Source organism: Hyaena hyaena, unplaced genomic scaffold (assembly GCF_003009895.1).
Source record: "Hyaena hyaena isolate Hyena2069 unplaced genomic scaffold, ASM300989v1 scaffold_312, whole genome shotgun sequence".
In the NCBI taxonomy this organism is placed as follows: Eukaryota; Metazoa; Chordata; class Mammalia; order Carnivora; family Hyaenidae; genus Hyaena; species Hyaena hyaena.
The window spans coordinates 1357501-1382536 of record NW_024080943.1 but is presented as its reverse complement, the minus strand read 5'-3'; the positions used below and the strand labels follow the sequence as shown (position 1 = coordinate 1382536).

Sequence of the window (25036 nt, the reverse complement as noted above, 5' to 3'; positions counted from 1 at the left end):
CAGAGCATGAGCAGGGGAGGGGTAGAAGGAAAAGGGGGAGGGAGACACAGAATCCGAAGCAGCTCCAGGTTCTGAGCTGTCAGCACAGAGCCTGACCCGGGGCTCGAACCCACGAACCGCAAGATCATGACCTGGGCTGAAGTCAGAAGCTTAACCGACTGAGCCACCCAGGCGCCTCCCGCCCCCCAGTAATTCCAGCCATTTAATGTTATGATTCAAAGCATGAGCTCCAAAGTCAAAGAGTCTGATTGTACCAACCATATGCTCTGTAACCTAGGCTGGTTATTAAGTCTCTTTGGACCCTGATTTCCTCCTATGTAAAATGGGCTTCATGACTACCTATTTTCTAGGATTTGCCTTAAGGGCTAGGCATAAGCAACACCCAGCACAGAGCCTAGTGCATAGTACACACTCAACTCGTATTAGCTATCATCATCATCATCGTACATGTGTGAGTGGTTAAGGAATATTGAGATGATGGATGAGGAAGACTTTGGAAGTCAAGGCATAAAAGGAATCTTTGAAGGAAGCCAGGTTACCCTGGGCTGGAACAAACCTGAAAACTGCCCTCAAGTTACTGCAGAGCTGTAACACCTGTGTGGGCACCTGTGTAGCTTAGTTGGTTGAGTGTCCGACCCTTGATTTTGGCCATGATCTTGTGGTCGTGGGATCAAGCTCCACATTGGGCTCTGCACTAACAGCTTGGAGCCTGCTTGAGATTCTCTCTCTTCTTCTTTCTCTCTGCTCTCCTACTTCACTCAGGCGCTTACATGCTTGCTCGCTCTCTCTCAAAATAAAATAAAAAAAAAAGAAATGGGAAGAAGCTGGAAGTAACCAATTATTTCCGGGTCTGTAGGGAAGATGAGGACCCAAAGGGGAACTGAAGGCAGTTAGTGGTCAGCTTGACAGAAGAACTTTACACAGTGAGAGTTTTGACTTAGGATAGCATAGGATTTGGGTGAGCTCCCCATCGCAGGAGGTATGCAGAGCCAGAGTCAGTGCGCAGCTGTCAGAGAGAGGATTCCTGCACTGGTAGGAGATTGATGAAAGACTTATGAGTTCCTTTCTTTGGCCTTGGTCACTCTGGAGACCCCTGTTTGGCCACATAGCCAAGTCAAGTCAGGATTATGGACATTACCCTCCTCTCCTCCTCCGCCTGTCCTCTCTGTGCTTCTAGTCCTTAAACACAGCAAAGTTCCTACCCCACTACCACTGGGCCTTTGCACATGCCATATCCTCTCCATAGAATTGCATCCAGGTTTTGTGGGCTTGACACATCTAAAGCTGGAGATTTTCTTTAAGAAGAAAACCCCCACAAAATCAGACAAAAATGTGAATCGTTAGAATGAGAAACAAAACCACAGCAAAATTTAAAAAGTTTGTAAGCACCATTCAATGTCCAGAAAAAGAATATAATATTTATGTTAACCCCTTGATACACTTCCATAATACCTTTATTCCTACACTTTGGTTATATACTTTTGGGAAAATCCCTTCACGTTGATAATTTTCTTTAGAGGGAATAAGAAGATAACTTAGTTTTCTTTAGCAGAGTTGGCCAAACATTCCCCCCCCAATTTGTTAATAGTTTCAAAAAGCTGCTTTCAACTTCACAAGTCATTACTGGTAGTGTCAAAAGGTTTAGGATTATTGTCAAATTTAGAAAGACTTCAGGATCCAGGATCTTAGAGGATCTCAGGAGTCTGCATGTTTCCTTGATTACTAACCTTAAAAATTATTTGCATTGATGCCACCTGTCAGCCAGTTTGTTGCCAACATCTGTTTGTGTTGGTGTAGTTTGTTATTTTTGCCGCTGTCAGTATTCCGTGACAGCTTCCCCCTAGCTAGATGCCCAAAATGCCACAGCAACTCCAGCGATACCCAAAAGGAGAGGAAGTGTGACAGGAGGAAGTGGGAGAAGGGAGAGGCAGCCTTCTTAATTGCAGTGAAAACAGCTTAGTTTTGGCAAGAACTTGACAATAGCATGTGACCCTGAGTGTGCCTCACTGGGGCCCCTCCCAGGTCACTGGAAGTCGCCTGGCAAGTGAGGGGCTCTAGAGCCCAAGCTCTGTGAGTTTCACAGTAGCTGGGAAATCCCCGTCCGCCTGTCCCCAGCACCGACCCCCCACCCCGGCCACCCCATGAGCGCCATCTCGTCCACCTCTGCGGGAGCACTGCTTCTCCTAGGAGGCCTGCAGAGCCACTTGGCTGCCCCAGGGGGGCTGGAGGCCAAGTCTGTCTGGCTCACAGTGGGCCCTCAGCAGACTGATAAGTGCCTGGTGTACAGCAGAATCATAGACCCAGAAGGCTAACCTACTAGGTCACCCAGATGGTAACCGCCAGAGCTGGGAATCCACCTGGAAGGAAGAAGGGATAGAAAGAAGGAGGGAGTGAGGGAAGGAAGGAGAAGGAAGAAAGGGGAGAAGGAAGAAAAAAAGGCAGGAAAGAAAGAGGAAGGAGGAAGAGAGAGGGAAGGAAGGAAAGAAAGGGGGGAGGGAGGGGCGAAAAGGAAGGAAGAGAGAGAGGGAAGTAGGGAGAGAAGAGAGGGAGGGAGGGAGGAAGAAGAAATGAAAAAGAAGGACAATGAGAAAGGGAAGGAGGGATGGAAGGAAAAAAGAAAAGGAAGTAAGGAAAGAAGGGAGAGAGAGGGAGGAAACAAAGGAGGGAAGGAAGTAGGGAAGGAAGAGGAAGAGGAAGAAAGGGAGGGAAGGAAAGAAGGAAGAAAAAAAGGGAAGGAAAGAAGACAGGAAGGAGGAAGAGAGAGGGAAGGGAGGGAGGAGGGAAGGGAGGGAGGGAGCCTCCCCGATGAACCGCACACCTCGGATAGAGAAATTCGCTCCTTGCCGGATCCCCTCAGCCCTAGCTGGCCTGCTCCCCTCCCTCCATCCTGCATAGCTGGGTGGGACCCAGGGAGGAGGGCCTCTGAGCCCCTCAACAGAAATCTCCCTCCCAGGCACTGTTGTGAAGCCCAGCAAAGAGCTTCTACCTGGGTTTGAATCTCCAGGCCACTCCTTAGCTGCCCCGGAGCCTCGAGCAAGTTGGCCTCATCCTTATGCGCCTCAATGTCCTCATCTACAAAATAGGGTGGGTTTTTTTGTTTTTTTGCTTTTTGTTTTAATTTATTTCTGAGAGAGAGAGACAGCATGAACAGAGGAGGATCAGAGAGAGAATCTGAAACAGGCTCCAGGCTCTGAGCTGGCTGTCAGCACAGAGCCCAACGCGGGGCTCGAACCCACGAACCGCGAGATCATGACCTGAGCCGAAGTCGGACGCTTAACCGACTGAGCCACCCAGGCGCCCCCAAAATGTTTTTTTTTTAAATGTTTATTTTTGAGAGCACACGCAGGGGAGGGGCAGAGAGATGGGGACAGCGGGGCTCAAGTATGCAGCTGGAACTCACATCGTGAGCTGAGCCGGAGTGAAGTGAGGCCTGAGCAGAGTTCTTTTCTTCCTCCTGTTCCGTCTCCACTCTCCCCACCCCCCATCCAGGGGCCTTCACCCCGGGCTTCTGCGGACTCTGCCCTGCTAATGTCAACCAAGATGACCAACCTGCTTGCTACAGTCAAGTGACTCTGGAACTCACCTGCATTCCTCCATCTGCCTCTGGCTTTGAGGGCGAGAGCTGGCTCACCTCTGTGAGGGGTCAGGTGAGGGCCAGCCCACACCCACAGAAGTCAGAGGTGGCCGCCCCCGGACTGTAAGTTCCTCTAAGTGGGGCCAGACCTTTCTCACCACACGTCCCCAGCACCCCCAGGCCAGGGCCTGGCCCAGGCTCACACCCAGAAGATGCTGGTTGGGAATTAAGATTGATGCTGACATAGCGTCTGCCCCAAAGCAGTCAGCCCTGACTCACCACAGTGGCCCCTGGGGACCAATGAGCGTGGATCTCCAGTGTCCCTGCATGCACTGTGCTCAGTTTTGCTACATTGCTCTCTTATTTTCCTACAGCCTCCTAAGATAGATCCCTTTACACCCATTTCACAGAGGTGAAGACTGAAGCCTGGGCAAAGCACTTGCTTGAACCCACCCACGCATTGAACCCTGGAGCCTGGAGGGGACATGTCCACCAGCTGACTCAGCCCCTCTTAGCAGTCCTTACACCCAGCATTTCCCCCTCAGGAAGCTTTTCTTTTCAATTAAGGAATGGGCCTCTGCTAAAACGTGACACAGTGGCAAATAGCTCCAATTTTTAGTTTCAAAAATCCAACACTATTTTCCACCCAGAGATCAAAACAGCTGTGAGCTCCGCAAAGGAAGGAAGTTTCCTCGCTGTTCTCTGTCCTCCTTCCCTATCGTGGGGCCCAGTGTGGAGTGGGCGTGCAGTAGACCTTAGTGGAATGAGTCGTGTGAGTGCAAAACAAGGCCTCGGTGTCACCAATACAGAATCTTGGCTCCTGCGGGGTGGGGGGTGGGGGGCACCTGCCCAGAGGCCACAGAGTGAACAGCAGGAGGCCATCGGGCTCATGAGCGCACACAACACCTTTCAAGCTTCAATTCCTTGCCGATATTTAAGGATTTTAGATATCACATAGAATCCAGGTTTGCTGCTTGTGGCAGAGACTGGCTAGCTTTCACCAAACCAACATTCTTTCCTTCCTGCACACGTGCTCCCTTACAGTTAGTTGGGACCACGTGACAAGAGTCTAGCTAATGGAATGTGGGCAGAAGTAACAGACACCACTTCCGCCTCCCTAAAACCTCCCTCCCAGTCCTCCACACTTTCTTCCCTGTGTGCTGACCGGATACAGAAGAATCTGGGGAGGGCCTGGGGAGGGGTGTGTGTGGCTCGAGGCCCTAGGAGGTGGCCAAGCCACCAGATAGAAGGAGCGTGGTCCACAGAAGGTGGCTGGCCCACGTTGGACTGTGGTGGGACCAGAATATACGCCTTAACGATAGTAAAGCCTTTAACTTTGGGGCTGCTTGTTATAGCAACCTATTCTGACTAATACAGCTGCTTCCGAAAAGTCAGAAATCAGGTAGCACGGGGCTCACTCTTCCACGTGGCAACCGTAAGCTGGAATTTTGTAGCCCCTGCCCCTTTCAGCCTGGCTGGGATTTTCTAGCTCACCTGATCCCTGACCTCAGTCTGCCTGACTGACGCACACAGAAGACAAGGGACCAGTTCGAGGTCACAGTGTATTGGGGGGCAGAGCTGAACTTGGACTTAAGTCTCCTAGCTCCTACTCCGGGATTCATTCTCAAGTTCTTTACTTGTGAGCACAGAGGAGGTTTGATTAGGAAGTGAGAAAAAGAGGGAGAGGTTCAAAGTCTAGGGCCCTTTGGAGGTAAGGGGGGAGCTAAGTGGCAAAGAGGGGAAGGGCCACCCATGTAGTGGAGGGTGGGAAAAGATGGGGGAGCCATGACTGCTCTGATTCAGGTTCGCAGAAGGCTCAGAAGTGCCCTATGGGCAAAATCAGGCCCCTTTCCCAAGGGGCTAGACTTACATCTGGCCTGGAGGTCTGACCCCAATCCTCCCTTTCTCACTCCCTCTTGGGAAAGAGCCATATCCCTGGTTGTCAAAGCTCCATGGAAAACAAGCAGAAGCCAATTTTCTTTCCCGGACAATCACACCCAGAAAGAAATGATCTGCAAAATAATCCCCTGTCTGGGTAGTTGTGCCAGGAATGTGTGCGTCAGGAAGGCGGGGAGGGCGCTCCGTGAAGGGTGGAGAGAGGAGCCCTCTCCCAGAGGCTATGCTGGGGGCCTTGCCTGCCTCCCTCCAGCCACCTTAACTCCCTAGTACCTCAAGGGCCTGCCAAGCATGCATTCCCTGGTCCAGCGAGGGACCTTCCCGGAGTCCCGCTGACACTTTTCTGCAAGTGAATCAGCGTCTTTGGTGGTGATCTTGTGGATGCCCAGGGGCTGCTGAGGGTCCGGGAGTCCTCCCTTGGCTTTACCATCTCACCTCCCAGGTCAGACCGTGGCCTGGAACCCACGGCTGCTTTGCCAGAAGCTTAGCTTTCTCATCACTTCTCCACGCTGGTGACTGCTGCCCACGCCCCTGCTCTGGCCACCGGGGCCCAGTGGGCTCCCCAGCTCAGACCCAGAAAGGTGCTCAGAGATTTGAATTTGCATCCAGCCACCACGACCGCCAACCACCCCACCCCCGACCACTACCGCCAAACACCACCAACTGCCCCACCATCAACCACCCCTCACCATCAGCACATTGACAGGAACAGAGAGAAATTACCACCGTGAGGATCTGGGTAGAGAAAGAAGAAAAGAGAAGGTCCCCTCACAGCTACTGTTGCAGAAAGGCCCTACTAGGAAACTTCAGGAATGAACGGGGACCTTGGGCACAAAAGCCTGAGTTGTCCTTAAGAAGCAATTGTGTGACAGTTACACCAGATGTGCATTAAACAGTAATACCGGGAGGGGCGCCTGGGTGGCTCAGTTGGTTAAACATCTGACTCTTGATTTCAGCTCAGGTCATGATCTCACAGTTTATGAGTTTGAGCCCTGCATGGGGCTCTGTGCTGACAGTGTTGAGCCCGCTTTGGGTCCTTTCTCTACCTCTCTCTTTGCCCCTCCCCTTCTTGTGCTAGCTCTTTCAAAATAATAATAACAAGAAAATAATAAAAAAAAAAACCCTTAAAAACAAAACCAGTAACACCAGTAAACCATACACATGTGTCTACAATCCCTTCCTTGGACTTCTGAATCCAAGAAATTCTGAACAAAATAAGGTTAGTGCCCAAATTCATTTGGTGGCAACAATCTAACCTGAACACATGTATAAATATTCATACATTATTTTCTGCAGAAATATTAACAAGTTTGATTATGGGATGCTAACCCAGACCCCAATGGTGTGTTATATAACATATGGTGTGTGCTTTCTTTTTCTTTTTGTTTTTTAAATATATTATCTTATTTTGTTTTTTATTTGAGAGAGAGACAGGGAGAGACAGAATAATAAGCAGGTTCCACACAGCACAGAGCCTGACATGGGGCTCAATCCCATAACCCTGGGATCATGAACTGAGCTAAAATCAAGAGTCAGATGCTCAACCAACTGAGCCATGCAGGTGCCCCTTTAAGATTTATTTTTAAGTAACCTCTACACCCAACATGGGGCTCAAACCTACAACCCTGAGATCAAGAGTCAAATGTTTTACTGACTGAGCCAGCCGGGTACCCCGGGGTACTTCTAAAACCCCAAAGCTTTCAAAATCCCAAAACACATGAGGGCCCTGAGACATCAGCGTTGTAGATAATGGCCTGTGGCCTATATACATTCTGAGTGCTTTAGATCTATTAACTCACTTAATCCTTGCAAAAACCTATGGAGTAGACTTGTTATTACTATCATTCCCATTTTATAGATGAGGATACGGAGGCAGAGAGAGGTAGAGTGACTTGCTTCAGAGCTGGTGAGTGTTGGAGCTGGGGTTTGGCCCCCCGCATCCTGGTTCCAGAGCACACTCTCTGAGCCACGCTGCCGTCTGCCTGGGGTAGGTGACAACAGCAGGGAATAGACATTTTAAGCTACGTGTGCAGCAAGCACATGCCCCGGAGCGTGTGCGAGGAGTGGGTCTGCAGGCTGGCCAACCATCCGGTTTGCCCTGGAAGTGTCCTGCGTCCCAGGAGACTCCTCTGTCCCACCACACTGGGTGGCTGGTCACCCTCGTTCTTGGGGACCGTGCACCTCTTCTCTTACGAGCTGCATGAGGCTCATGGTGCGCTGAGGGGGGTCCCAGGGTCTGAAGGTGCGTATTGTTCATGGAACGTGGCTTCATGGAACCCAAACGGGTATCTCCCGCAGGCACTTAACAAGATGCCGGGAGGAAATGCTGGCTGTGTGAGACTCCCCGAGAGGCGATGTGTCTGTGTTCAGTCTCGCACGTGCCTCGGGTTTATAAGGACAAGTGTGACTCTATCTGGCTTTCCCCTTGAGCATTGACTTTGGACTCCATTGTAAACACAGTGTGAATATTGCCTTGGAGGGAGATTTACTCTGATATTACAAATTTTAACTTGTTAAAGTCCACATCTGACTTCTCCAGAATGGCCCATATCAGAGACTTTTGTGCGCCTGCCACAGGCTTGCCCCGTCCTGTCTAAGTGCAAAGAAGAGAACAGCAAAGCCCTCACCCTTGACAAGCAGGTTTGGGCTATCAAGGCGAGAGAGAAACATGCCAGGCTCAGAGAGAGAGAGAGAGAGAGAGAGAGAGAACCCTGTGTGCTGAGGGTGCTCCTAGTCAAGAATGCAGGCTGTAGGCTCCTGGTGAAACGTGGCAGACTGGACACATTTATTCACCTCCACTGTTTGTTTGTTTTTTAAATTTTTTAAATGTTTTATTTATTTCTGAGAGAGAGAGAGAGACAGCGTGAGCAGGGGAGGGTCAGAGAGAGGGAGACACAGAATCTGAAACAGGCTCCAGGCTCTGAGCTGGCTGTCAGCAGAGCCTGACGCAGGGCTCGAACCCACGAACCGTGAAATCATGACCTGAGCCGAAGTTGGATGCTTAACCGACTGAGCCACAAGGCGCCCCCACCTCCACTGTTTTTCTGAAATTTTAATAAAATGACATGGAATCTGAAGCAGGGTCCAGGCTCTGAGCTAGCTGTCAACACAGAGCCTGATGTGGGGCTTGAACCCACGAGCCGTGAGATCACGACCTGAGTCAAAGTCGGATGCTTAACCAACTGAGCCACCCAGGCGCCCCTAATAAAATGACATAAAAGCGTTTTTAAGAATGCACACCTCCCCACTGGGACAAAGAGACCATGTGAGGGGCTCACAGCAGATGAGAGCAGTCAACCAAATTCTAGAAGCTGGAAAACAGATGGTGAGTTGGGGCTGACTTAAGAAACCTAGAAAGTTGGAACCTGACTGTTCAGGAGAGGCGTCAGGAGGCAGGACCCCAACTAGAGATCCTCAGAAAGGCTCCGGGATGAGAGAGACCAGGCACCTCTAAAGATCAAGGTGTGGGGCAGGACTGAAAACAGGCAGGTGGTCATCCGTCTGGCAGATCGTGGACTTCTAAGTCTCCTTCCCCAGCCAGCACTGCCTCACAGCCGGGGGCTCACCCAGGACAGAGCCTGGAAGATTCTAATCTGAAGTAATGTTCACACGGGGCTCAGCGCAGAGCCTGGAATGTAGCAGGTCCTCGGTAAGTTGTTACTCTCGTTATTATATTCAGCTGCCCTCCTTCAGTCTTACTCTCTTATTTTCTTCTCTTGGTCAGACAGAACCGTAAAGACATCCGAGGCCTGGAAGTGGCAGCCTGGCCACACCCCTCCACACACCCTCCTCACACATCAAGCTCTTTGGTGCGGTACAAATGGCTCATTGCCTCCTCTTCTTGAGCAGGTGAACCTCGATTTCTGGCTAGCTACCTTGTCTCCCAGCTATACGCATTTCTCAGTCTTCAATTAGGTATGGCCATTTGACTATAAGAGTGGAAGTGTCATGAGGAAATCAGGAATTATCTTTAAAAGAGGAGAGCTCTTCCTTCACTCTGTTGCCTTGGGCTGCAGATGTGATGGCCAGTGCTCCAGCAGCCATGCTGGACAATGAGGATAAAGGCCACATGCTAGGGATGGCAGAGCAGAGGGATGGAAGGAGCCATCTTCACAGAGTTGCTGAACTAGCCTGCGTGGCCCACCTTTGTACTTTTTTTTTTTTATGTTTATTTTATTTCTATTTGAGAGGGGAGGAGGGGCAGAGAGAGAGGGGGAGAGAGAATCCCAAACAGGCTCCCTGTGTGAGATCATGAGCTGAACTGAAATCAAGAGTTGGATGCTTCACTGACTGAGCTACCAGTCACCCCTGGAGATCTTTTACAGGACAGAGAAATAAACCTCTCTCTTGTTTTGGCTACTATTAGTTTAGAATTTTCTATTGTATGCAACGGATTCTAATTCCGTCTACTTAAATTTGAGTTGGGGCAACACCTTCGTTGTCCTCTTTTCTATTCAGAGATCAGAACCACCAGAGACTTTGCCCATTATGAAGTCCACAGGGCCAGGGACAAAATCTGGCCCACAGCGGTGTTTCTCAGATCAATCAGAGTTTTTAAAATCAGGAGATACTGAACACTTTTTTTTTTAACCAGTGTGACCTTTTTCTTTATTTTTGTTAGTATTTGTAGAGCTTTACCTCTTGGTTTTAATTAATTTTAAAATGTATTATTGAAGTATAACTGTAGCGTTCTATTAGTTTCAGGTATATAACATATTGATCTGACAGTTTCATAAATGACTCATGCTCACCGTGATAAGTATAGTCACCACTTGTCTGAACACATTTTAAACATTGAAACTGGTTTCTGGGTTTCCTTGAACTCTTGGAGGATCCACGCCACCGGATTCGTGTTTGGGCGCAGCAGCATCTCCGTGGGGCATCTGCTGGCTCGTGGCACAGTCCTAACTGCCACTGCTCTCCCGTGAGGGGGGCATGTCCGTGTACGAGCCCCTGAGCTAGGTCTGTGCGTGCGTGTCTCAGCTCACGAAATCCCATGAGCTAGATTTGAATATGGCTTATGCTACGAGTTAGGTATATATGCGGGTCATCCTATGAATTAGGGATGTCTGTGTGTTATCCTGTGAGCTTGCTGTGTATCCATGTTATCTCCACTCAACAGATGAGGAATTTGAGGCCCCGAGTCTCAGAGCTGGAAGTGGTGGAGCCGAGACTCCAGACGGTCTGCATTCCATGCTTGCTCGGCTGGTCTTCGTGTTCGCAACCCTTGGCTTCGCAGTCCTTTGCTTGAAGTTTCACAGAGGAAGACAGAACAGCCCAGGAGGAAGAAATAGTCAATGACCCTTGTCATATGGTATCGGATTGTTGATGCTGGTTTCTCTGCTGCACTGGGAGTGAGCCATCTAGAGGATGGATTTTTTTTTTTCTGTATTTCCTCAGTACCTGGCGCAGAGCCAGCCTAGGGAACTTCATGCCAAACATATGAGGTGACCCGTCCTCAGTCACACAGAGCTGGATGCGAATCCAGGGCTCCTGCCTGCCTACCCAGGGCTCTTCCCCCCAGACTTGGGGGCTGTCCAGCCTACCCTGAATTCCCTTGGTTACTGACAGAGGTCAAGAGCACAGGCTCTGAGGCCAGCATATTCACACCCAAATTCCAGCTTCATCTCTCGCCACTTTGAGCCTTGATTTCTCCACCAGCAAATGGGGCAAATAATAGAACCTACATCATGGGGCTGCTGGGGGTGGGGTGGAGATCTCTAGATGAAATCATATGCATGTGAATAATAGTGAGCAGCATAAAATAGGTGCTCAATAAATAGTAGCTAAGGTGACACAATATTATTGTGTCATTATTGTGACACAAGTTTTGCATGAGTGTGTGGGGGTAGGGAGGGATTTACCTATGTTTTGAAATTCTTTCCTTAGGCATCATCTTGCCCTCCCTTAACCCAAGGCAACATGAGTCTGCACAGGGCTGGGACACAAGGTCTTGTTCAGGTAAGGGCTTCCCTTATACCTTAGAAGCTCAAGAACAATGACCTTAATTGCCCACTTACATCCTATCATTCCACTAACAAGTAGCAAGTTCCTACTTTCCCCTACGCCCTGGGTCAGGGCTGGGAATCCAGGATAAGTTGACCCTGTCCTGATTTTATAGACTATCCACCTGGCTGGGAAGGTTAGACAACGTCACACAATTCTCTGACACACTTAGGATGAGAAGTCTTATGGGAAGCTCACCATTCCAAGTGCACCGCTGGACTACATTTCCCAACCTCCCCCGCAATTCAGCATGGCATCTGATGCAGCTGTGATGCATGCACTTCGGAGCTCTTATGCTCCTTAATACTCTCTTCGCGATGATCCCCAGGGCCACTCTGAGACCCCCCTGTTGGAGATTCAACCTGAGACCCAGAAGGACCAAGTAGAGAGTTGCCACCCACTCAGAATTGTTATATAAGCAAGGACTCTATTTCTAGCCTATTTGCTGGGTATTTGTAACATTCTATGTGTAACAGTAGCTAGGGTTACCCAACTGATAATCTGCCATGAAAGCCTGATTCTCTTCTCTGTGTAACTTTTCCCCTTCCCGACTCTAACAAGTACCTTGGGCTCTGTAGTAGTACTAAGTTACCAATGCTATTGTCCAAGCTCAATTTGTGTAACTGGACATGCTACTCCTGACCAGTATTGTTTCCACTTAGAATATTCTTTTCTTTTCTTTTTTTTAGTTTATTTATTTTTGAGACAGAGACAGAGCATGAGTGAAGGAGGGGCAGAGAGAGAGGGAGACAAAGAATCCGAAACAGGATCCAGGCTCTGAGCTTTTAGCTCAGAGCCTGATGCGGGGCTCGAACCCACAAACCATGAGATCTGACCTGAGCCGAAATCTGACGCTTAACCGACTGAGCCACCCAGGCGCCCGTCCAATTAGAATATTCTTATTCATTAGTTCTGTTTTCATTCATTCATTTGTTGTTGTTGTTGGCTGGAATTAGATCTTGAGCTAGGTTTTTCTCTCTCTACCCCTCCTCCCACTCTGTGGACATTGGCCTACCCTAGATGTATTTGGTGAAGTTCAAGACCAGCCTGTATCACCCAGGGTCCTGGCAGAAAGCAAACACCCACACTGAATAATCGAGAGGAGTTTAATAAAGGAATTACATTCATTCAGTAAGAAGATGAACACGTTCTGAGGATCTCACGTATAGCAGGATGGCTAGCGTGGATAACACTATTGCAGAATTGACATGTTGAAATGTGCTAAGGGTAGAACATCATTATTCTCACACAAAAAAAGAGGTAAATATATGATGATGAATGTGTTAATTAACCTGATGGGGGGAGATCTTTTCACAAGTATGCTTCTATCAAATCATCACGTTATATACTTTATTGTTTTTAATTTTTTAAGTTTATTTTGAGAAAGACAGAGAGTATGCATGCAGGGGAGAGGCACAGAGAGAGGGGAACAGAGGATCCAAAGCGGGCTCAGAGCCCAATGCAAGGCTCAAACATACAAACCGTGAGGTCATGACGTGAGCCAAAGTTGGACACTTAACTGACTGAGCCACCCAGGCGCCTTATATTGCACACTTTAAACATCTTACAATTTCACATCAATCCTACCTCAGTAAAGCTGGAAAACAAACAAATGATTTACAAAGCTGTGGCTAGGTGCGGTGTCAGGGCCCAGCCGAAGAGCCCTCAGCATCGCCCCTGTGTGGTGATTACAGCTAATACCAGGGTCAGTCTCCTGCTCCATCTCTCTCTCTCTCTCTCTCTCTCTTTTTTTAAATTTTCAATGTTTTATTTATTTCTGAGAGAAAGAGAGAGACAGCGTGAGCAGGGGAGGGTCAGAGAGAGAGGAAGAGACACAGAATCTGAAACAGGCTCCAGGCTCTGAGCTGGCTGTCAGCACAGAGCCCGATGCAGGACTGGAACCCACGAACTGTGAGATCATGACCTGAGCTGAAGTCGGACGCTTAACCGACTGAGCCACCCAGGTGCCGTGGTGGTTGGACTTCCTACACAGCAACTCGGGGTTCCCAGAGAGAATGTTCAAGAGGCCCCAGTGGAGGCTGCAAGGCTTTTTATGACCCAGGCTCAAAGTCTAGGAATGTCATTTCCACCAGGTTCTGTTAAACCAGGCCCTTCATCCAGTCCAGACACAGAAGGAGGAAAGATGCAATGGGAGGAATAGCAAAGAACTTGTGATCACCTTTACTCCACCAGCAAGTCATCCAGGTTGACTAGTGTTTGGGGAATGTGCCAGGAAGTCAAGGGACAGACGTGGGAGAGGGACTAGAAAGTCATGACAGGGGCGGGGGAGACAGTACTAAGGCAGAGAGTGAAGGCTCTAGAGTTGGATTCGGATTCAATTCCATCTCTGCTACTTACCACGTGTGCTAAGCAGGCTGTTGCACTGTCTGAGCCTCGGTGTCCTTATCTGTAAAATGAGGAGGTCTGTTCCCACTGCAACAGCATTGCTGTGAAGATTCAGTGGGGTGGTGCTTATAAAGCACTTCCAGAGCACCGGGCTCCAAGTATGTCTCAATAAATGAGAGCCGTTATTATTTCTCCTGAGTAACATGGAGCGCCAGGGAAGGGCCTTAGAAAAAACTCTGACTCCAACAATGTATTGGAAGGATCATTGTTGACCTACTCTCTCTTTCCCTGGCTCCCACAGACAGCCCAACCCAAGTCCAGCTGATTCTACTCTGTAAGTGTAGCTTGAATCTGATTTTCCCCATCTCCCCCACTGTCACCACACTCTCTGCCTAGTCCTCTGCATCTGCTCCTTTCCTCGTCTCCCAGGGGCGTCCTCTGCACCCCACTGCCCCCCCCACAATGTTTTCCCCTCACAGCAGCGAGCCCAGGCTTAACCTACAGCAGGCACCTGCATGCAAAACACCTAGAACCTTGTTAAAATACAGATTCCCAGTTCCGCAGGGCAGGGATGGGGGCTGGAAGTCTGCATTCTAATCAGCCCCAGGTGGTATCGATGCCAAAGCTTCCTGGACCATACTTGGAGTAGCTGGAGACTGTTTTTTCCCCAAATAAAAGTTGGATCCTGTTTTGCCTCCATTTACATCCTCCACTGGTTTTCCAGTGTTCTCAGGGGCAAAGAGCAATCGGTCCCTCACGGTGTCCCACATACTCCCAGTGTGATCTAGCTCTCGCCTGACTAGCCCCACACCACCCACTCCCCACCCTATTTCCCTTTATCTATCAATTTATAATATTATGAAATGAAATAAAACTACCATGCTGCTCAAACACTGGAACGTCACCAATAACCAGAAGGTACCTGTAAACTCCTCTTCTCCCCCTCCTTCCCCATTCCCGAGGCAACATTTTTCTCAAATTTGTGTTCATCTTTCCCTTTAAAAGTTTTTTCTGGGGCGCCTGGGTGGCTCAGTCGGTTAAGCGTCCAACTTCTTCGGCTCAGGTCATGATCTCACCGTTTGTGGGTTTGAGCCCCGCATCGGGCTCTGTGCTGACAGCTAGCTCAGAGCCTGGAGCCTGCTTCAGATTCTGTATCTCCCTCTCTCTCTCTCTCTTTCTGACCCTCCTCTGCTCACGCTGTCTCTCTCTGTCTCTCAGAAATAAATAAAACATTAAAAAAAATTTTTTTAAAGTAAGTTTTTTCTACTTGTGCCTGTGTCTAAACAGCATATTTTTGGTTTTGCTTTTATTATACGTTCTAAAAGTTGCATCAGAGTGTATATAGTTTTCTGCAACTTATTTCTTCATTCAAAGTGGTGTCTGAGATAGGTCTAGCGTCTCTGCAGCTGGAGTCCACTCAATGTCACGGTTGTCTTAACATTCTACAGTGAGTATTCCAGAGTATTTGCCCACTCTGCCCATAAGCGATAGCGGGTGTTTCCTGTGCGTCTGGTGTTAGGCACAGTGCTGGTGTGAACATCCTCGAAAATGTTCTCTGACTGCACGCAGGCGGGGTTCTCAAGGGTAAATGCCTAGGAGGGTATCTGCCATGCCCCCCTCCTCTCGTTCATTCCCCAGCACCCTGGGGTCTCACGGAGAATGTCCTCTCCACCTGGGCTGCCCTCTTACACCCCACTCCCACGCCTTCCCTAGTAAACTCAGAGAAGCCCTCTCAGGCCTGCAAGCCACGGCGAGCCCCCATTAAGGCCCCCGACTACACATTTATGTGGGGGATTGTGTGAGGAGCGTGGGTCTCGCCCAGCAGAGTGCAAGCCCCGCGGGCTCACCGTTCCCAGCTCCAGGTCCGGCCTGGCGCGCGGCAGGCGCCCAGGCGGCAGCTCGAATGCTGCTCGAGGGGCCGGGCGGGAGGCAGAACCGGCCCGGCGGCTGGCGCCCGAGCCCACAGGTGGCTCCCACCCTGCGTCCCGGGGCCGGCGGTTTCGGGCGGGCCACGGCCCGGCCGAGGGTGCGGGGGGCGCTCGGATCTGGCCCGGCCGCCGGCCAGGAATTCCAGGAAATGCACTGCCCGGGTCTGCGGGGCGGGGCGGGGGCTCCGGCGGGGGGCGGGGCCGGGGCGGGCCGGGGCGGGGCCGGGCCGCGTTAAGAGGATCGTGGCGCGCCGCGGTCCCGGCAGGTCTCCAGGGGGATCACCGACCCGCGGAGGAAGCATCGCCGGGGCGCACGCTTGGCACTATGACCCAGACGCCCGCCTTCGACAAGCCCAAAGTGAGCGCGGGCGGGGCTTGGGGCCTGGGGTTGGGGGGTTCCGGCTCCTTGTTTGGCTGGAGGGCTTAGGGCGTCCCCACCCCGGGAGCACACGCGGGCCCCTGCAGCCGCTTTCCTTCCCTCAGCTCAGGCCCTCGGTGCCTCTGGGCAGTGTAATGAGAGACAATGACGCTGGGAGTGTCCTGAATCCCGGGGCGCCCCCGGCCGGCCTCCGAGTTCTGCGTCTGCCCCTGACTTGGCCTCTCTGAGTCTCAGTTTCACTACCTGTTGAATGGGCCTGTGGCTCTGCTAGCGCCGGGTAGCTGTGTGAGCCGAGGTCGGGTACTTGACCTCTCGAACCTCGGCTGCAAAATGGGGCCAGGTGTCTACACCCATAGGCACTTAAAGTGCTGTGGAAACAGCTTTGTACTCCAACACCGTGATGGGTTTGCGAGCGCTGAGGATCTCAGGGTTGTGGATATGCCAGTCGTGAGGACGTGCCATCGAGCTGAGGGAGGGAAGCAGGGCGCTCCCTCTCTCCGGCTAGGGGCTGAGTGGGCTTTAGGCCTTGGGTTAATTCCAGGCCAAGCCACAGCCACTGGCCCCAAGGGATAACTCCGTGGTCCCTCCCACCAGCTGTGGCGTCTTGGGAATGGCTGAGTCAGGGAGGGTCTGGGCCCACTTGGCAGGCTTTAGAGCACTGAGATTCAGTCCACAGAGGGGAGGGGTCCAGGAGTCCGCCCAGCACAGTGAATGGGCTAGCAGGGTTTGAAACTCCTGGGGGCGGCGGTCACAGGAAGGAGTGAGCTGTAATTAGACTCAACTTCCCTCTCTGAGAAATGGGTGCGAGTGATGATGGCAGATACATAAACGACTTGGTGAGCATCCCGTGTGTGTGTATATGTGTGTGTGTGTGCGCGGGGGAGGGCAGTGGGAAGCGCTGGAGGAGGTTAAGGCCTGCGGCTCACTGTGGATGCCCCCACCACAGGGTGCATGCTCAGCTATTCTGCCACACGTCCGTGCGGGGGGGGCGGGGGGAGCTCCTGTGGAAGCCCACCGAAGCCTCCCCCACACCTTGTCTGGATGCCCCATCTCTGGCACCTCTTTCCTTGCGAAGGGTCTTTTTTTCCTTTTAAAATGCTTTTGGATTCCCTCTGCCCTTGGGCTGGGGAACCACCTTCCCTTGTTATGAATCCTAAGGCAGTAGACAAAGCCCCTTGACTGGGAGTGAAATTGGAGCCACGGAGATAACAGGTAACACTTGTGCAAATCTGTCCTTGCAACATGTGTAACAGCCCCGTGAGGGACAGATCATTGTTACCACTTTTTTGGCCTCACCCAATCCTCTCTGATTCGAGCTGGTGAGTTATTTCCCCTCTCTGGACCTCTGTTTCCACACCTGGGAAATGGGCCCCACCTGCTTGTAAGAAGGGGGTGTCTGGAGTTAAAAGGGGGTGCTTGGGAGGGAAGGTAGAGTGTTCTCTGCTATGTAGGTGAGATGTGATTACTTTTTATATTGCAAGGAGGGAACGTGCCTGAGCCCCAGGAGAAGCAAAAAGGACACCAGAGCCAGCTCCGCTCCCTGTGGGGGGAACAGATAATCATGAGAACTAGTATTAGTAGCTGGAGCTAATGAGTTGTTAGTGTTTGGGGCCGGCTCCTTTCTCAACACATTACCTTTATTAATTCACCTGATTCTCACAGTGATTCCGTAAGATAGCTGGGTTCATCCCATTCATTATACAGATGAATAGAGGCACAGGAAGATTAACAAGGCTAAGAGCACACTGTGAGGAAGTAGCCAAGCTGAGGGTTGAGCCCAAGGGTGGGGGTGGGGGGGGGACTGGCTTCAAAAATCCCATGCCCCACCCAGTTTTCCTGAACTCGCCTTTGCAGAAGCCTCTGGGTAGAGGTGCCCACAGCGCCCTGGGTGGGGGCCCGTCTGGGACGGGAGTCTTTACTTGGCTGGTTGGCCTCTTCTGCCTGCCACCAGGTGAGTCCCGAGGCCCAGCCAGCTTTCAGAAGGCAGAGCAAGGGTGTGCTTTTCAAACTTTAATGTGTACTCAAGTCACCTGAGTGCCTTGTTAACATTCAGACACTGAACTGGGAGGTTTGGGGTGGGGCTTGCTATCCTCCCTTCTGAGCTCCAGGCGATGCTAATAACACTGATGGACCACGGACCACGGTTTGAGGAGCACGGCCCTGTGTGGCTGCCTACCTGGTTTGATAGTGTTAATCTAATACTTTCTAACTTCCTGAGCACCTTCTGGGCGCTGGAGGATGTATAGGGAAGGTGGAGTGGTGGCCCTTATCAGGGTCTTTCTATACAAGGCAAGGCTGGAAAATCGTGGGGTGCTTAGGTGTTCTGTGTCACGGAGGACAGTGCTGCTCACATGCCGATTTTTGTAATAACAGTGGCTACCAGGTACTTCCGGTGATTTCATCTGGACACCTGGACAAGGTAGATCTCTTGATCTGCCTTCACCAGTTGAGGACACTGAGGCTTGGAGAGGGGAAGTGACTTGCCCAAGGCTACACAAAAGGAGTACCTGAAAGCTGTAGACGGGCAAGTGAGTTGGACCAGTTTGTAAGAGCACACTTTCTACACTGTCCCTCCCTGATGCAGAGAACTGGGGCTCAATCTCCCACATCATTTTCTTTTAAGGAAGCTCTTATGCCGGGGGTGCCAGGGTTGCTTGGTCGGTTAAGCATCCGCCTTAGTTTCAGCTCAGGTCTTGATCTCATGGGTTCGTGAGATCGAACCCCCCCCCCCTCCCCGTTGGGCTCTGCACAGACCGCGTGGAGCCTGCTTGAGGTCCTCTTTAAAAAAAAAAAACAAAAAAAAAACTCTATGCCCAAGGTGGGGCTTGAACTCACAACTCTGAGGTCAGGAGTCTCCTGCTCTACTGAGCCAGCCAGCCACCCTGCCCGCAAAATTGTTTCTCCTATTTGCATGTTTACTCTGTACCAGGCACTGTTCTAACTGCTTTGCATATATTCACTTAATGCTCACAGGAGCCGTTTACAGTAGGCTCTCTTCACTGCCATCTGAGGAAATGGCTCAGAGAGGGGAAGGAACTTTGCAAAGCCACACAGCCAGAAAGCATAGCTAGACCTGAATCCAGTATTACCGAAAACTGAAATAGATGCTATTAGCTGCCTTGCAAATTTGCCACTTTCTACTTAGCGGGGAAGGTAGTTAGAATCCAAGGAATCTTGGGCTTCAGATAGACTAAGGATGGACCCCTGCCTCATGGTTTCGCTGCCACAAGAGCTCAGGTGGACATTTCTCTGAACCTCTGCTTTCTTCTCCGTTGATTAAAACCAAAGTCCTGGGATCTTAGGGAAATTGTGCTGTGTGGCACTTGTGAAGCCCCCGGCTGGCAGGCAGCAGGCCCTCCTTAAGTGTGCTTTCCCTCCCCCCAGGGCTGCTGTGGGAGCCCCGCGCCCTCTGGGAGGCTGCCTGCACCTTCAGAGGCTTTCTCACCTTTTGGACTTCCTGCCACAAAGCCCGCTGTTAGCACTGCTTTGGGCTTTGAGTGCTTTTTGGCTACCAGAGCCACCTGTTATTAAAAAGCCCCTCCTGAGCCCACCTGACCCATTATAACTCAGGTGGCACTTGGGAGAGAAGAGAAAGAATGAGATTAGGTGTCAGGGAAGCCTTTTGTTTGGCCGAGGAGACCAGGACCAGAGAGGCTAAATGTGGTCACACAACAAAGTAGGGGAGGTGGGCCACAGTCCTGATTCTATGGACTTGGCTTGGCCTGGGTGGGAAGGGGCCCTGTGAGCTGGGAAGAAATTGTCTACCTACCCAGTTGTCCTAAGAAGGTGTCCCCTTGGGGCAGGGAAGGATGGCCCTGTCACCTGGCTTTGGACAGGGGAGAAGAGTAGGCCAGGGGGCCCAAAGTGAGGTCCAAGCCTGTCTTTACCCAGAGTGTTGGGGGCAGGCTCACTCGCACCCATTAGGGTCCTGAGGCCCCAGAGCAGCCAGGTGAGGGAAGAAACCAGCTCTGGTGTCCTTGTGGCCATGGAAGCAGAACAGCGAGTTTTCCTATCTGCACAATGGCAGTGAGCTGCGAATGAGCCTACACAGAACCCCGAGTGCAGGCCCGGCTCAGAGCGGGGGGGGCCCCCAGTGCTGCTGCCCTTGCTCCTTATCCTTGTCCTGGTGCTCAATCATTCTGTTTAGAGTTCACCAGTATTGACTCAGCACTGATCTGCAGGATGAAGGGAGTGCAGTGTGGCTGTTACAACTTCTGGCTTTGACTCAAACAGCTTCCGGCCGTGACGCTCAGCGGGCTGTGGCCGAAGGCTGGTTCCTTAATCTCCCGGTGTCTTGTCTCCCCACCTATGAAGTGGGGAATGACTGTGCTGAGCTCCTAGACTGTTGCTCCACAGGATGTGCCCCTGGCCAAAGATACGCCCTCGCATCTCTGGGGAACGTCACAGCAGCAGCTGAGAGCTTGTCCGGCCCCAAAGCAGCAGGTGGCACTGGGAGCCCCTTCAGGTCTGTGCCTCTGAGCTGCGGGAGCTCAGATGGGGCCAAGCACAGAGGGCTCCCCGGAAGAAGTGGGGCTGAAACAACTTGTCAGCCCAGGGCTGCTCTGCCTCCTGGCTTCTCCCCAAAAGCCACTGAGAGGCCATGGTGGCCTGTGGGCACCTGCAGCTCGTTGGCAAGAACAGGGCTAGGGAGGGGGAGGGTGTCCGGCTGGCTGGGGGCACCTGTGGCCCATCTAGGTTCTGGGGGCTGGTCAAGGAGTCCTGTCTACTCTGCTCTCTCCCAGCCCAGCGGGGTAGGTCAGGCCCTTCCTTGTCGCAGGGAGAGGACACAGCACTGCTGACCTAGAACAGAGCGGAGAAAACAATCACTTGGTTATTCGATGGGTGCGGAGCGCTTTTTGCTGTGCTGGGCACTGTCCTAAACACTGAGGACCCAGCATAATGACGCAAAGTCCGCACTTTCGGGGAACTAATAGGCAGACCGACGTGGTGAGTGAATTTAAAAAGTCAGCAGGATAAAAACAAAACCGAATGTTGTGTCGGGGGGTGGGGGGGCTGATTTGACTCAGGTGTGCCTTGAAGGCGCACGTCTGCCAGTTAGGAGCCCGAGTCCAATCTGGGAGTGTCTGGCCCAGGAGTCCGTGACCTATGTTCTTTTCCTGGGTCTGCCACCGACACCTAGGGTCAGTGATTGCACCTCCCTGGCCTCCCCCTGGCGGGCTGGTGTCTCCTGAATGCAAGACTTAGTGTGTGTGCTCCTGCCCCCTACCCCCGTGCCCAGCACCTAGTGGGAGCTTTAGTAAGTATTTATTGGTAACTTCCCGCTCCTCTCTGGATTTCTTGTGGTTTTTTCCAGATGCTTGCTGTGAGTCAGCCTCACGGGGAGCAAGTGCAGGGGAGCGGGGGGTGAGACTCCCCTGCAGAGATATCAGGTGGCCGGGCACAGGTCTGACACCTGCTCCAGGGCGGTGGTGTGGCCCGTGGGCGGGATGTGGGCTTGGAGACCGAGAGACTTGAGTTCTAACAGCTCTTCTGCTATCAGCCTGGGCAGTGCTGGGCAGGTCACGGAGTTCCTTGGAGCTCAGCGCCCATCTGCCCTCCGTAGACGGGGCTGATGTGTACCCTCTGCAAGGTGTACCTCGCCTGGAGGTCAGGATGAACTGAGATAAAGGACCCGATAAGAGCAGGCAGCTGCGTGATTGCTGCTTCCCCGATAGCCTCCCTGAGGCTAGGCCTGCCGGGAAAGTCTAGCGAGAGCTTGACTCAGACCTGGGTTCAAATCCTGACTCTATTGCTGCCTGCCTTTGTGTCTGGATACTTCTTTGAACTTTGTTTCCACCCCTGTAAAATGGTAATGCGGTTCCTCCTTGCTGTCGTGAGGATGAAAGCAGTTAGTGTGGCTGGTCCAGGGCATTGTAGGTCCTCAGTAGGTTAGAGGCCACCGCTCTTTTTCCCAAGTGGAGACAAGAAAGCAGGGTCCCGACCCCAGTCTGGGAGCTAGCACCCTATTTTTCCCTGGGACATGCTGACATCTTCCTGGGTAGTGGCTGTTCTCCAGAAAGTTCCACGATAGGCCTGCCTGAGGTGGTTCCTGCCTCTGCTGCTCCCCTGACACAAGTCGAGGCAGTTCCCCCGGAAGCCCCAGGAGCGATGGGACGTGTAGGACATGGTGGGGCAGCAGGCCCTGTTTCCCTGTCCCCACGGGTGCGCTTGCCTCCCACGCCCCCCTCACCTCTCCCGCCGCACCGGTTAGCCCGTGCGCACAGAGCACCTCCCGGTCTGTGCTGCGCAGGTATCTCCTGTGGGCGCTTCTCTCTAGTCTGACTCCTGGGCAGCTCTGGCTTCCCTCTCCCCTCCTGTCCACACGGCTCCAGAAAGCAGTTTTGAAAGGTGATCTCCTATCCAGAACCTTCTGTGGATCCGCCTTAACTGTGACCTATCCCTGCCCTCCACCCACTTTCTAGGGCCGCCTCTCTCCCCACTATATCATTCTCTATATCAAGCCAATCCCCTCTCCTGCTGCCTGCTGCCGATGTTTGCACACGGGGCTCCTCTGCCTGGAGCCCTTCCTCTCCCTCCTCCTCTCCCCTGTCTAGCTCCGCCATTGCCCCTTCTCTGGGGGAGCCCCCCCCGCCCCCGCCGCCTTCTCCGTAGCCTCCTGCAAGTCCTCTTCCCCATCAGCGTTGACGCCTGCCCCAGTCACTCCCACCCTACAGGGAGACCATTCTCTGGACCCACCTTTACCTCTGGTCTTTTCTCTGGCCCTTTCTTCTCCTCCAGGGGTAAAATTCTGGAGAGAAGAATCTAAGCTTTTTTTTTTTTTTTTTTTTTTTTTAATTTTTGGTTTGTTTGTTTGTTTGACCTCTACTTCTTTCTTCCCCTCTCCCAGCATGGATTCTGGCCCCCTCAGGCCTCTGGAACATCTCCTGTAGGATGATGGTTCTCAATACTGTGGCTTCATGTCTTTAAAGTCCATGATGATCCCATGTGCAGGCCCAAGGGTGTGACGGCACGGACCAGGGTGCGCCCAGGTGTGGGTGACTTTCCAAACTTCCCAGGTGCCCCTAATGGGCATCCAGGGCCGAGAATCTCCTTTGGGTCTCAGTGGCCTTAGCCCCAGGGACACATTTCTGTTCTTGCTTGACGTCTGACAGGACCTGACTGTATTAGTTTCCTGTAGCTGCTGTGTAACAAATTCCCATACATGCTAATAGAAGTTTCAAACAGTAGAAATTTTCAGGGCACCTGGGTGGCTCAGTCAGTCCAGCAGCTGACTTCGACTCAGGTCATGATCTCACAGTCTGTGGGTTCAAGCCCTGCGCTGGGTTCTGTGCTGACAGCTCGGATGCCTGGAGCTGCTTTGGATTCTGCGTCTCCCTCTCTCTCTGCCCCTCATCCCCCTCTCAAAAATGAATAAACATTAAGACAAGTTTTTTTAAAACAATAGAAATTTTCTCCCTGTTCTGGGGGTCAGAAGGCCAACATCAAGGTGTCAGTAGGGTCACACGCTGTCTGAGAGATTCACCTGTTACGGCTTGCAGTGGCTACAGGCCATCGTTGGCTCATGATCGCACAGCTTCAGTGGTCACATTGCTGCCTCTTCTAGGAGTTTTTCTTAAAACTCTGCCTCCCTCATACGAGACAGGTGACGGCATTATCTGGATAATCCAGGATAAAGTCCTCAGAACTTTAAACCACCCGCTCTGCCAGGTGAGAAAATGTAGATTCTGGGGTTTTGGATCTAGACCTATTTGGGGGGGGTGGGGGCGGCTACCATTCTTCTGACCTGGTGGGCCACTCCTTAAATCTTGCTAAGTTTGAGAAAGTGAGAAGAAAAGAGGGAATCCCAAGCAGGCTCTGTACCCTCAGCGTGAAGCCTGACTTGGGGCTTGAACCCACAAACCATGAGATCATGACCTGACCTGAGATCAAGAGATGCTCAACTGACTGAGCCACTCAGGCGCCCCTCTTCCTTAAATTCTGATCGTCCCTTGCCTTCTGCACACCACACACTCCCAGTTTCTCCCCTACCTCTCTGGCAGCTCTTCTGCAGGTTCAGCCTCCCCTGTAAAGCCATGGAGTGCTGGTGTTTGTGGGTGCTTCCTCTCTGGTCACCCCCTCCCTGGTGAGGTCATCCACGACCTTGGCTTCATTATCCATATTTCTACTTTCTTCGCCAATCTTGATCTCTGAGTACTCTAGAACTTTCCATCCATTGGCTCTGTGCCTTTACATTTGGAGGGCTCAAGGGCATCCCAGCTTAACATAACTAAGATCAAACTGACCATGTCTCTCTCCTCGCACCCCTCCCCCACCTTCCTCTGAGCACTGGGGTGTCTTCCTGGCCTGCGCCCAGAGTGTGGGAATCACTACCCATACCCGCCAAGGCCCAACCTGAGGCATCATCCTTGACCCCTTTTTCTTTCCCCCCACTTTTCCATATCCGCTTTGCCACCCTGGTTCAAGGTACCATCTTCTGTCATAAATTTGACCTTCGTAGCCTCCAGCTGGTCTCGCTCTGAGTCCCCTTCCCCCTCTAGCTGGCTTCAAACCCTGCTGCAACTTCTCCACGCTCTCAAGTTAAAACTTGACTCCCTGTCGCCTCACCAGCCCACCACCCCCTCTCTTCTTGGAGCCGTGTTTGAGTTCCTATCCTGGACCATGTGCTTTCCCACCGCAGGGCCTTTGCCTGTGCTGCTCCCCCTGCCTGGAATGCTCTTCCTGCCTTCCTCCTCAGCCTGCCTTTGCCTCGTTGGTTCCCCTCTATCTTTTGGATCTTGGCTCAAGCTCTGTTTTCTCCAGGAAGCCATTGTTGGCCCTCTATCTGGGTAAGGTCTTTTGTTTATTATCTCTTTTGTAGGACTGTTTGTGCCTCTCCAGGTCTTGTCTTGGCTTGTGATGGTACATTTGTCACTGTGACATTTACTTCCACTTCCCCTGCGGGACTGT

General features: G+C 51.8%; 1 protein-coding gene across 2 annotated transcripts in view; it reads left to right on the top strand.

Moving 5' to 3' along the window:
• The first annotated feature begins 15998 nt into the window (after positions 1 to 15998).
• ADA (adenosine deaminase) overlaps positions 15999 to 25036 on the top strand; it is a 28479-nt gene continuing 19441 nt past the window's right edge. Inside the window, exon 1 of one of the 2 annotated variants that reach the window (XM_039248486.1) lies at positions 15999 to 16108. In XM_039248486.1, coding sequence (XP_039104417.1) covers positions 16076 to 16108 — 33 coding nt within the window. In that variant the 5' untranslated portion in view covers positions 15999 to 16075. The remainder of the gene's footprint in view (positions 16109 to 25036) is intronic. The other variant, XM_039248487.1, reaches the window with a different exon arrangement.